The sequence below is a fragment of the Patagioenas fasciata genome, chromosome 5, assembly GCF_037038585.1.
Source record: "Patagioenas fasciata isolate bPatFas1 chromosome 5, bPatFas1.hap1, whole genome shotgun sequence".
In the NCBI taxonomy this organism is placed as follows: Eukaryota; Metazoa; Chordata; class Aves; order Columbiformes; family Columbidae; genus Patagioenas; species Patagioenas fasciata.
The window spans coordinates 60,714,692-60,728,830 of NC_092524.1; the positions used below are offsets into that span (position 1 = coordinate 60,714,692).

Consider the following 14,139-nt stretch of genomic DNA (forward strand, 5'->3'; position numbering starts at 1 on the left):
AGTTTGAATTATTTAAAACCAGAAAAACTGCAGGAAGAAAACAGGATCTTAGGATAGCACAAAGGGATATTTTCTGGAAATACTAAGATTCAAAACCAAAACAAACAAAAAACCTACAGTTAAACTCTTCTCAGTTGTTTTAGCTTCAGACACAGTTATCAGTAATTGTTTTCATAATACTATTACAAAATTAAATTTTAATTTTTAAAAGTTTAAATAGAAGAGAATGAAGAAAAGGTGAAATAGGCAAATGGGTGTGGAGTAATAATAAACAGGTTGGATCCCTGTACTTTAACAACACATTAAAAAAAAGTCTACAGAAGGTTTGTTTTCATTAATAAGTGGAAAACCATTATATATACATATATCCATTATTATTTGCAAAAAATGCCTTAGATTTCAAGTTGGATGAAATTTATGAAAGACTAACTTGAGAAGTTAGCTTGACTTCTTTCCTTTCAAGTAAAAATGTTGAGGATGGGCCAGTGTGCTGGTTTAACTGAAAATGAGTTCATTTTCTTCATGCAGTTAGAAACCTTTCTTTTTCAGGGAGAGAATGGCACAAGTTTTTCTGTTGGAACTGTATATCCACTATTAAATAAGTTTCAACCATCAAAATCTGGTTTTATGCTGCTTACAAGTATCCTTGCGTTTGTAATAAACACATTTAAGCCTGCTACACATGAAACCAGAATACAAAGTAATGGATTATCACCATAGCGGGGGAGTTCACAGCAAGATCAGGAACAAACCTTTTCCCTTTCAGGTTTGCAGAAATATACTTTTAGCAAAGAACTATTTCTTTGACACTCACTTGCCTCTACCTTAAAACTAAGTTCAGGAAGACCAATTAATACTAATTGCTGAAGGGCATTCCAGGTATAAATGCAGTGAATAATTGCGTACTGGGTGGATTTAAAGACTGAAATTAATTCTCTCTTGAATCATACTACAAGTTCCTCATGTCACACCTGTCTTTCAGCCTCCTTACCAATGGCTATTTGCAATTGCTGGGGAATGAGGAAAAATATTCTGTGGGGTTTTTTTTGCCTGCTATAGTTTGAGAAATCTGTGCAAAAAGAGGAAGCGTCAAACTGACAAAGCACAAGGTGCTATAAAACATACTGATACATCAGGCACGAAAGCTATTGACTTTTTCAACTATTACTCATCTCAAGAAACTGGAAAGGAAGGAAAACAGAGAATGAAATACAAAAATCAAATGCGTATAAACCAAATGCTCATGCCATGCAGCTCTGAGAAGAAATAAGTTTCTTAACTCTAGTACAAACAATACCTAAACTTTTTCAATTCCTGGAAGCTCATCAACCACTTCTTTGCCACACAAAAGCAAACAGAGAAAAGCTAACACAATAAATAAACAAAAGTGTTTTTCAATAGCTAAGCTATCGTAATCTTCCTCTGAACTCTAGAAATCTTACATAATTCTTGCAACCAAACTTGCATGGATTTTAATAACATTCTTCTGAAAGACAAATGGTCTTTCTCATTTATTTGTGCAGAGGCAGTATTTTGCTAGATCAATGCAGTTCAGGAAATGGACACATTTTTGGGCACACAAACTGTTTTGAATCTGGTAATAAAACTACAATCCATGAGTCCCAATGTTTTGAATTCGAGTAGACATGTATTATTCAGTTGGGCTGCCTGAAAGGGGCTGCGGCTACTTGCAGAACAGAGGAGCTAAGGACACTCACAAGAGGACATGTCAGACAGCTCTTTCTTACGAACAGAGCTGTGATTTGTCCCCTGTCCCACACAGACTACCAAGAAAACAGACCACTTCTGCTGTGTGACAAAATGTAATGTGTTTGTTCAACTCATAATATTCTGTATTAACTTTTGTTTTGAATTTTGCTTTCTAAAATGTCTTCTGAAAGAACATTTGGAGCCCTCTCTTGAGGATGAGGGCTGAAGGGTCAGAGACAGCAAAACAACAGAAGAAAACACTCTTCTACTGGCACAAGATGCCTCAGTTTCATAGCCAATTGCTTCACACTTCCCACTCAGACCCACAGTTTAAGTTGTTGTTTTTGTAACTGTCACATTTAACTGTTTATACTCATGTTCTACATCAGATCTCTGCTCCAGACAAAATTATTTTTAAAAACTTCCAGGAAAAGAGTTCTATTTTCTTTCAGCTGCTCCTGACAATTAAAAATGTTACATTTAAGCCCTGTTTAAAAAATAAAATAAAATATCAGCTTGTTTCACTGAGAAATTTATGTACCCCAGACTTTCAGGCAAGAAGTTGAGGTCACCAACACACAGATTTTCTAACAGTATCTTACCTTTAAGAACAACAAACAAAATGCTTGTGCTGAAATTCCTGTCAAAAAGACTTAAAACCAGCGTACAAGACAACTTTTTTGCTGACAGTATAGGCCTGTTTGAGAGATCCAGAAACATATGTGAGTGTTTCATTTTGTATTTAATTCTCTCTAGTCTTTCCTGTTCCACACTTCCAATGGAGTAGATCTATACATTTACCACCTTGGGTATTAAGCAAGTGAAGCTACATTTGTGAAAGCACCTTCATGCAAGTTTTAAAAGAAACTTGGATTCACAAGCACATTTTGAAAAGTTTGACAGACCCATTCAACATGTAGAAGCCTTGGGCAGGATTCTGCTCCTAAACGTAGCTGTCTGTATGTAGATGTCTACTTCAGAAAATTGGGCAAGCTTGCTCAATGGAATGGATAACAACTAGCTGTGATCTCCATGTTCTGCTCACAGTAATATCTAGATCTCTATTGACTATGAGACCAAAGATGCATAATTCACAGGGTAGATATCCAATTTTAGTTTTAGTCTCACCATCACAACTTCCTGGGTAAGTTTTATTTTCCACTTTATAGAAACTTCTAGCTTTAGATAACTAACACTTTGAGAAATAACGTATTACATCCACAAATAAAATATTTTCTCAGTCTTAGAAGTTATCATAGAAAATGTGTGCTTGCACTTGCCAGCGTTGCAAGGCGTAAGTGTCCCAGAAAGAAGCTGTGGATCACTGGCTACAGTTTCCAGTGACCCTTTGAACTTAGTTGACAACATTCTCTGCATTTTTTTAAGAAGTACACCCTCAAAATACTGTGCAAGCAGAAGAATAAATAATACCATGTATTAGAGTTTCACAGACAAGTGATGGGAAAATATTAGGGATATTTGAGTGCTGTTAAACACAGTCTGCAGATCCATTTTAGAAATTTATGTGATGCACTGGGCATCATAGAGTCTCCACAATCTAAACTTCCAAATTGAAAAAATTTTAACCCTCTCTTAAGTTTTATCCTTAAGATGGTTTTCTAACTAAGCATGAACTGAATTTGTATTCCTAGAACTGCAGACATGCTTAATGTCTCCCCTTCTCACTCTTGCCTAAACTCTGTGAGTTCCCATCCAGTTAGAAAACCACTTTTTGAGGCACCTTTTCCCTTTACAGTGTCTTAGAACAGTTCAGAGAAGAGGAAGAATAGTTTCCCCAGGAAGAAAATGTGCTAGATTGCTAACACTTAAAATCTCCAAATGCATCTGAATGTCTGTTTTGTCTCCTTGATAAAAAGCCCCTGACCAAGATAAAACCCCTCAATGCAAAATTTAAGAATTAAATTCCAAGTTATGACCTCATCAATTTTTATAGAAAACAGATGACATAAACAGCTTGAACAGGGGTGACCTTAGTAACTGAGGGATAAGAACCTCCTCCCCCAGCCACCAATTCTACTCACATCTACATATCGATACACTATTACCTGGAGGCTTGCGCTATATGCAATTGCAAGAATCCATCTAGAAACAGAATTCATAATAAGGCTGTTTTGACACATTCCTGCAAAGAACTGCCCACCCCATTATTCTGTGAAACAGCAATGGCAACACAAATAGGATATAGGCACGAACTGCTACCTGCCCCAAGGGAGGCTGTCAAATCTTTGAGAGGAAATGTTCATGAAGAAGCTGGAGATGCTATGTCCAATTCTGACACAATTCTGCCTGCAGAACATCTGCTATTCATGATACAGAAGGAAAAAATCTATACCCCCTCTTAAATTTCAAGTTGCGTTCACAGGCTTAATAGTGAGGAAATTGGATTGGAAAGAATGCAGGTGGTGATCTGCACCCACTTACTGAAGGAGAAGATCACTGACATTATGAATTGTCATTTAAATACCCTTCATCCTATAGATGCTGTATGCCTATTTGAAATAAATGGCTTCTAGAAGTGAAAATATCTCCTTCATTATTTATTTTAGTTATTTTTAAGATCTGGATACTGAATACTCCATTTATGTAATTTGAAAAACTGAAATACAGAACATTAACATATCTTACACAGGCATTTTATCAAATACTCCATGCTGAGGAAGAAAACAGAGAAGAAAAAAAATCCAAGAACTGCATTAATCTCTACAGGTATTGAATTACCATACTAGCTTGCTAGAATAAAAAAAAAAAAAACCACCAAAACAGTACAATTTGAAATTATTAATATTGAAAAGTCAGTCTTTTATATAATTGGTACATATATTTGCATCAATTTCCACTGAACATTTTACTTACCATTTCCACGCCATACTTCAGCCAGATGGCAGCTTCCTTCTCCAGGCTCTTTGCAGAACTCTACTACATCGCGACAGGTTGTTTCTGGTGTAATTGGAACTTCTGTCAAAATCTGTTCATTGTTGCTCAAAAACACAGTTAATATCATCTGAAAGAAAAAAAGAAAAGTAGCAGAATATTAAAAAAAATTACAAGAAAAAGGTTACGGGTAAGATTTCTAATTCCCCTGTAAATGGAAATGTATGCTTATGGTTGGTTACCACAATCCATCAAAGTAGTTTTCAGTTCCTTGTAACTTTGTCAAAGCTTAAGTTCTTTTTGTTGATTTTTTTTGACAGTGCATTGAATTAACAATTTTTTAAAAAATCTTTAGTTGAAATGGTTTAGTTCTGTCTGAAAATAAGGCTAGGAAGGAAGGAACAAGTTTTGGCTATGTTAGATGCTTGAAATCATAGCATTTAAGTGTTGCAAATAAACACATACTTTGGCAAAGTAACCTGAGGGTTCACAAGCGGGCAAACCTTTGCATGATGGATGTCATTTTTGCAACTTGTCTGAAGATACAGTTATATTTGACTGAATTGTAAGCCTTTGGTGTCACATTTTTCAGGGGAGTGCATTTGCTTAGTATACTTGCTAGAGCTAAAAACCTCTGAGAAGTCAGTTCTTTCTGTCCTACTTTGGCACCAGTCCGCGAGCTCACTGTGTTGATCAGACGGTACGTGGAACCTTGCCACAGCGGAACTACGCATGCTCTCTGCTCTCAAAGTTACAACATCAAAAGAGTACCTTTCCTCTAGCAACTGCTCCCAGCTATTCCAGTTGGAAAATAGCCATAGAACAGAAAATAACTTTTCTGCCCCCCACCCCCTGCTTAACAATGTTAAAGATGACTTGACATTAAAGAAAACAGAAAGAAGAAAAAGTGGGATGATATCTATAGAGGGTAAAGCCTAGTACTAAGAGCTAGTACTAACCTAGGTCGATGCGAACTTCTGTTCAAATTCCTTGCACCGCCTTAAATAAACGTGCATAAACACATTCATCCAGAGATACTCCCACCCCTCTTCATGTTAGCAGGTGTAACTTCGTGCAAAGTCAAACACTCAAAAACCGTGCACACTAACTTAACTCACCTCACCCCCTTGGTTCATATGTGTTATGGTTATTAATAACATGTTAATTTGCTATATTCCCCCTATTAAGGGCCTCTGCCTTATACAGTATTCTCGATATTTGTTCTGTAGGCCCTCATGTAGTTTACTGCAGAAGCTGGAAGCATATAGTTAACAGCTTGTAAGAAGGAAAAGATAAAAAATATTCTACCAAGAAACAAGGTCCTAATGCAACGATGCTGATGTGATTATTTTTTTTTGCCGAGTGAGACTGGTTGAGGACCAATAAAGGTTGTATTCAAAGACAGGTATTCCTATGTTACACTAAATCATCTAAAAGGTACCCGACCCTAAGCTCCTGCTTAAAATTAAACTGATACTTTTAACCATTCTCTTTCTCTGCACCTTAATTTCTCACCTGTAATCACAGTTCTGTTCTGTAAACTCATGGGAATGAAACGGAAATAACATGATGTTTAAATGATAAAGATATAATAATAATAATTGTCCCTAAAGACAGTCACAAAAGTAGTAATATTGCCTGCAAAGAAAGTTCTTTCAGATCTTTCCAGAAAATAAAATGTAGCATCACATATTGAACCACAAAGATTAAACTTCATTATTTAAAAGCTCTTCATTAAATGAGCACCCTCCACTTAAACAGAGTTGTGTTTCAATTTGCATAGGCAATTCTCAAAAACATTTATAACACTTTTATCTGTGGGACATATACATACACCAAACTGGAGATTTGCATTAATAACAGCTAGATGCTGAGCGAGAGCAGTCTATCTACTTCAGAAGCAAGCACAGGACAATTTCCAAGACAGCCCAGGCTCAAGCTCTCAGTCTCCATGCCAGTCCTCCAGGCTATTTTAGTCCGTGTTTCTATTCTCCTTCAGCCTGCCAAGTTTGCACACTGTATCCTGAAGTTTGCAAATCACTATACTTGAACATAAGAAGCAGTCATCCACAGCTGCAAACACGCTAGAATTCATCCGAGTTTCTCCAACAGCAGCGCTAAAGGAAGCTATAGCAAAAGCTATAGTACAAGCTAAGAGGAAGCTATAGGATGCAGCCACAGATAATAATGAAAGTGCATGTAACTACCCACTGTACACAGCTCATGGTTATTTTTCCCTGTAGAAGATTCAGAGTCTCAATATTTAGTGGCTGTGGGATTCCAGAATAAATATCTGATGTGGAATCTAGTGGTGGAATTTGATCTCAAAGAGTCATATATGAAGATAAAACAACAGTCTGAGAAGAAAACTTAAGAGGTCATCTAATGCAGTCTCTTGGCCTCAGGCAGGATCAGCTATACCTACATTATTCTGCAGAGATGCTTGTTTAACCTGTTCTGAAAAGCCTTTCATGATGGAAATTCCACCACTTCTCTGAACCATCCACCTCAAAAATCCAAGATTCCTGTTGCAAGGAGAAGTTTCTTGAAATCTAGTGAAAGCTTTCCTTGCCACTATTTAAGCCCACTAGTTCTTCTAGCCACAGGGGTGATAGATAATGCTTTTTTTCCCCCTCTCCTTTTTCTTTTCTCTGCAGTAAATTTAAGGAATATATAATAATTAAGTAAGTTAAAGTAAACAAGACCAGTCTGACAGAGAATTATTAATGCCAATATTATAAATACAGTTTCCCCATAACACTTCATAGTAATTTCACAACAAAACCCAAGTTTCCCAAACTTTATGAGAATGCCAAGAGCACCTGGCCATACTGAAGTTATGCTATGATGCATACTGCCAATTTAGCATTTGTCCAAAAGACCTGCTTTCTTGTTATGAATAGATAAGTAGAATGACCTATCATCATGTGGTTTTACATGGTTTCCAAGTTTCGATTTTTCTGTTGTTCTAAAGATAACACTGGCCGAGAAAACTCATTTAACGTATTTAAAATTATCTGTCTGCACCTGCAGACAGGCTGAAAAAGAAAACAAAGCTTTGGAGGTGTGAGTTATCCCATATATCTCATCCAATTCTCCCTACATTCAGACCTCAACTGCTATATAAACTCGCAGTCCCATTTGCAAGACCAAGCCAAAATTTGCTCTACCTTGAGCACACCACTTTCTTCTCTCAGCTCCGAATGCACCAGTACTGTCTTCTCCAAAGGTGGGTGTCACCCACAATATCATCTGTTAGACAGCCTAGGGAAAGGTGTCTCACTAATGAGGAGGCAAGGTGCTGTAGCCAACTGTTGTCACTACTCCTCAAGCAAAGTTCATGAAGTAAGGATTTATTTTTAACAGGTTGTCTAAGTAACACTAAAGGAACTGAACTACTGTGCTGTGAAACAGACGTCCTGAAATATATGCAGGAAGACTCAAAATATTGAACGTTATTAATATATTGCGATATTAATCAGATTTTCAAATTAGTGCCACAGCTGTTGCTATTTGTGGTGGGGGTGGAATAAGAATCAGAGGTATTTCATAGTGATAAAATACAAAGAAGCATTGATGAGCCTGGAAATTTGCTGCTGAAGAATATGAGTATAGCATACACATGAACTACACTGTACACCCACTGCAGCAAATCAGCTTTATGAAAAAGTATTAATTACCAAAGATTAGGGCACAAGAATACTGATAAACCCCTTGATTTTTCATTTTAAATGGATTCCTAAACAGGAACAACTGTAAAAACTTATCTTGTTAAAATCCATATTCTTTAAAAAGAGAACATATCCATTGTAGCATTTACTTGATAATCTCTCTTTTCACTCATTCAAAACTTTTAATACATGGACACAATGTCACACGACAGGATCAAACCAACACTCATGAGCAAGTCACCTCAGTCCTAAATAATCTGTTGTTTCCCCAATGAACACCAAGCTCCCAATCCTACACTTCACTCCTCCTCAACCCAGACATGGATGTTACCTGTTACTCTGCTGCTCCTGCTACCAAACCAATGGCTTCACTCCAACTTGCATTACTTGCATTACTCAGATCTCTGCCCAACAGATGTTGTCAAATAGTTGTACGAGTTCCTCTAGTCCAGGGGTGTTGAACTCATTTTCACCGGAGGCCACATCAGCCTCGCGGTTGCCTTCAAAGGGCCAAACGTAATTTTAGGACCATATAGTTGTAACTACTCCTACATTTATACAGTCCTAAAATTACATTCGGCCCTTTGAAGGCAACCGCGAGGTTGATGTGGTCCCCGGTGAAAATTAGTTTGACACCCCCCCTCCAAGCTGTTGTCTCCCCTTGTTCTGTTCCCAGCCCAATTCTTCTCTTCCAACAATACTTCCCATGTCATTTAAAGGACACAATAATCCCTGCAGTTTCTCAAGAAGGTAAAGATGGATAAATCCACAAGATCTTTATCCTCACTTATTATCTCATCTCTTTCCACAGATGGATAATGTCACCTACAAAAATTTCAATAGACATCATCCATAGATGTAACACAGTTTTATTTTTTGAGACCTGATCTCTTGCTAAGGAAACTAAAATGTTTACAATCTTGAGTCATCTCTTGTGAATGCCTAGTTATCAATTCAAGTTCCATATGGCTGTAACATAGTCCTTGGCCACTTTTCTCCAATGACTCTCTAGATTTCACACCCATAAAAACACACAGGTATCTATCACTATGAGCTGTAATGCAGGTATTGCTGACACCAATCATTTTCTCAGTCTTGTGTCTCAGATTTACCTCCAGTTTTCCTGCATAAAACGTAAAACATACATCACTAGGTTTCAGGTTTTTGGTGTTTGTGGGTTTTTTTGTTTGTTTGTTTGTTTGTTTTCCCCTATGAACTGGTCTACCTAAGGCTCTCAGAATGGAAACTCACCTACTAGTGTCCCAGCTTTTCATTGGTGTGCCTCTTTCACTCATGATGTCTATCACAGCAAAAAATGATTCTGTACACCTTTGACCATGTTGTGTTTCTGTGTCAGCCCTTGTAACCACAATTTCCTGGTCTTCACTTCCCTGTTGTGATATGGAATCTTCTTCCCTATCATTTTTTACTCTGTATCAAGAAGTTGATGCTGAATTGGTCCTTTAAACCAGTTTCTACTCTTCACACACTAAACAGGTGTTTTCATGCTTTCTCCCAAGTTGCTCATCACACCTCATGGGCACCTGCAAAGCAACCTCATTATTCTCCTTGAAGATCCTCCTTTGCTGTTGTGGCTACAACATATATTGGACAAAGTAAGCTGTCAATACACTGACTAGCACTGTCAATCAGGCTGATAAATATTGTTTTGTCTACTTAGACTTTCCAACTGTCCGGTTCATCTCTTACTTCATTTCAAACCAAGATTCAAAGAGCTGTGCAGCAGAGACGCGTTCATAACTTGTCTACCACAGCAGAGATCCCACAAGCCCAGAGCCAAATGTCTTACATGCTGCTGTAGAGAAACAAATAATCTTTCAAATGAGTCTGATTTCTTCTGTTGTATGTGAGCTTGTTCAGCCTGTCCTAGAAACCACCTTGACTTCCCTGCTTGAGCTTTGAAAATCCATTTGCACTGCCCTAGTACAATGCAATTACTTACAATTGGAATAAAACTGGACCACCACCATAAAACCAGAGGATGGCAGCTGATACAGAATGTTGTTTCTTATTTCAGAAATGGCCCAGAAAACTAAAACTCCAACTGCTGAATGAAGCCTTTGCCTTGCCATTTTTCTACAATCTTACTGAAAAAATACAACTTTTAAAATTTTCAGCTAATGTCCTGAATTAAAAAGAACAGGTATACATTTAATTAGATCCTCTTTAACAACAATTTTCATGGAGACAAGAAATACATCTTACTCAACTACTATCTTAAGCTAACAAGACCTGAAACCCTGGTGCTTGAGAAGGAATAAACTGTACACCCACACTTCCATTGCCTTATGCCCAACTTAATTTACTAACTCAGATAGATAATACAATAAATACTAATTTATACAGTCCATATAAGTACTTTTCTCCTGATACCCTACTTGCAGAAAATTGAATTATTTAAGCTATCAGACAGCAATCACACAAGTACTGTTTCAGGACATGCTGAAACATTAGAATTTAAAATAAGTCTGAGATTATTTTCTTATAGTAATAATCATATATTCAAGTAGAAAAAAAAAGAGAAATAGAGAGTTTTGGGGATGATGATGGGAAATTACTCAGCTGGCTTTTTACATATATTTTTAACTAAACCCCATGTTTCCACTCAAAACATGAGTTCCTGGCAAAAATGGATCAGATGATCCTTACTTTTCCCACATATAACCTATTTTACATCCACAACACCACAGTAATTTAGAAAAGTCACATCAATGAAAGATTAGAAGCAAGATCATTCAAGCAGTGAACAAAAGGTTAAGAAAAAAAAAGTCACATCCCAAGAAAATGAAACCCATTAAATTTTCCCTTTGTGCTATCCATTGCTCTTATTACCCAAATCTAGATATAGGAAAGCCTAAGGGTACAGTGGATAATAGATATTTTTGTGTTAAGAACTTCTACCAATTTAAGCATTATCAAGCATATTACTGGGAGTTAAGAATATATTGGATATTTAATACCGGTAAATTCACACGCCATTGTTTAGTCTTATTAGATTTTCACTTTGCCTTTTTTTTAACCAACTTATAAATTTAATTGTGTAAAGGTAAGATGCAACAACAACACCACCCTCTTCTTCCAGCAGAAGAGTGATCAGACATTTCAAATACATGAAATGTTTATGATTAAAAGGCTGACACACAATGAACTTGAAGTACAAAACATATTTCTGATAGAAATGCCAAATTTATTCCTTCTGTTTCATGAGAATGCAAAAGCATTTCCGTCTCACCAAGTATTTTTCCCTAATAAAGAGTTCCAAAAAATCCACTCATGATCTTGTGTTTTACCATTTCAGAGCACTTGATTCTATGATTCACTTAGTGGTGCCTACAACTCCAAGGCAAGAACAATAAGTAAAGAAAAGACTTATTCAAAGTAAATCTCTTTTGTAAGGTAAAGACCTCAACATCTCCCAAGAGGTTTTGATAATTTTCATCCTCGATTTTGCTGACTTGGAGTCCCAGGAGCTTATTACATTTAAGGTTCTACTAGAGTAGTTTTAACTAAAACATCCAAAATCGGATCTTACTGACATGTCAAGGCCGCATCAATCAAATATGAACTTCAAGTAAGACTGAGGCTTTTAGTGAATAGAAAAATTACAGAATGAGATACAAGCAAAATATGAAGAGGTGAAAATTTGTTGATGAGACATACTAATATGCACAAGTCTGCAGAAAGAATAATCAGAGGAAAAAAGTTACAAATTATCAATTATTTCATGCAAGTTTGCTTGCCTGGAATTTGTGCCATTACATAAATCTTGCATCAGCTACAGCTGTAGAAATTCTAGTTGCATATTTCAAGCACTGAGGCAGTTTCAGCTTTATTTGCAGTATGAACACTGTCCCTTCTTAAGATTATAGACTTCATTTGTTGAAGCTTTAAGCAGTTTCATTTTAAAAGAAATCAGACTATGAAATTATAACCACAAAACTGTTTTAATTAAAGCCATCTAAAGATACATTCTTGAGTCATGTCATGAGTATTTTTTAATACTGTTGAATTTCAGGCAAATCCCAAACAAATCTCTGTTGTTGATTATTATGTGTAAATCCCAGAAAAATAGTAGTAAGCTTAAACCATTTCACTTCTCTATATTAAAAACAAACATTTAAAGTCCACCTAATAAGCCAGTTATTCACCAACATGTTTTGTTCCAATAATTGTTAAACTTCAGAATAATCTGTCATTTTTAAAAATAGATCTGTTGAAGAATTTCTTGCAATATGTTTAAAAGTCCTATTTAAAATAAGAGCATCAAGACATACAGCAAATTTATTATCAATTACTGTGCTTTCCATCAGAAGACTTCCTTCCTTTGACATCTTTTCCTCTTCTCCGTATATGGGATGAGAAATAACTACATTAAATTCCCATATTTCTGAACACACTCCCTTACATCCAAGCTGTACAAACTTTGAGTTCAGGCCAAAATTTGAAGTCCAGTAATGTCTTTTTAACTGCATTAGTGAAATTCACAAAGGTAGTACAACCAACATACTTCAGTTTGCAAAGAATACAAAACTGAGTCAAGTTTTCTGGCAAATTGCAGACTGGTCAAACCAATAGCATGTTTCCTACTACACCTTCAAATTTGACGCCAACTGCCTCCATACGGCCTGCAAAAGAATTCACAAAATGGGGAGCAAGTCTCAGAAATTAAAAATGTATAGCATTTGGCTATGGGCTACTAACAAACATGAAACCCATAAATTTCACTATTGATAAACTTAAGCATTTATAAGATTACTCAAAAATAAAAATAAGTTACTATTATTCTTGGATAATGCTTGTAGTTTTGATCAAATCTGAAAATTTAATGCTGCTTAAAGGTACTTCAACTGTGCTTATCTCACAAAAGCATTTTTTTGCGTAAGCTCGTACACTAGTTTGCATTAACTTACCACTTTGCAATCACTGAAAGAAAAAAAAAAGATCCACCTTGACATCCACTTTCATCAGGCTCCGCACAAGAAACTCGGCTACAGAAAACATAACCAGGAGAAAAAACACAGTCTTGTCAGACTTGCACCAACAGACTTTGTGATGGGGTATAAAATTACAGTTCTCGCTAGAGCACAGAAATAACTTGAATTAAAAAAATTAAATAAAAATATAAAGTATTTAACTCCTCTTATAGATATGCGGAGGTACAGCACTAGAAGAAATCCTTAAACAAGCTTTTCCTACATTTGTATAAGGCCTACATGTATGCAATGGCTTAAAGAACTGAGAAAAACCACCGACACTTCCTCGCAGGACTTTCGAGACTGTTGCCTTTGCCCTCTTCAGTAAATGAGCTTCCATATGTGACAGCAGGTGTTCAACAGGATTCAGACTACTTCGAAAACCTACACCTACTTGATATTTATTTGCTGAAGAGATACTTATTACACTTTCTTGCTCTTTGTTACTGAAAGATAAAAAGCTACAGCATCAGTCGTAGATCTGGAATTTGAAGCCTCTTTCTTTCAATGGCAGTTTTTTTGCAGGACAGAGAAATAAGCCAACATTTTTGCTAGAGGAAGGACACATATTTAAATACATTCAACTAAGCAAGAGAGATCTACAGATTATTAAATGAAAGGTATTGTAGTAGGTAACTGAAAGACTTCCAGAGCTCTAGGAAAACAATACGTAATGAAAACAACAGCAGCTTAAAGTTCACTTGTGTGAACAACACAAGAACCCACAGACTCCAATGGGCGTTTAATGGACTATTGAGGCGCACGACATGACTAGGGCTAAAAAAAAAAAAAAACAAAAAACCCAAACAAAACACAACAACAAACAACTGACCTAACAAATGTTCGGTTTCTAGCATCTGCCTAAGACAGAT

General features: G+C 36.4%; 1 protein-coding gene across 6 annotated transcripts in view; it reads right to left on the reverse strand.

Annotated features, from left to right (window-relative positions):
- PPP1R13B (protein phosphatase 1 regulatory subunit 13B) overlaps positions 1–14,139 on the reverse strand; it is a 72,564-nt gene that overhangs the window by 40,434 nt on the left and 17,991 nt on the right. For all 6 annotated transcript variants that reach the window (XM_071809677.1, XM_071809674.1, XM_071809676.1 and 3 more), the window contains exon 2: positions 4,585–4,732. In XM_071809677.1, the coding sequence (XP_071665778.1) occupies positions 4,585–4,732 (148 nt within the window). The remainder of the gene's footprint in view (positions 1–4,584; positions 4,733–14,139) is intronic.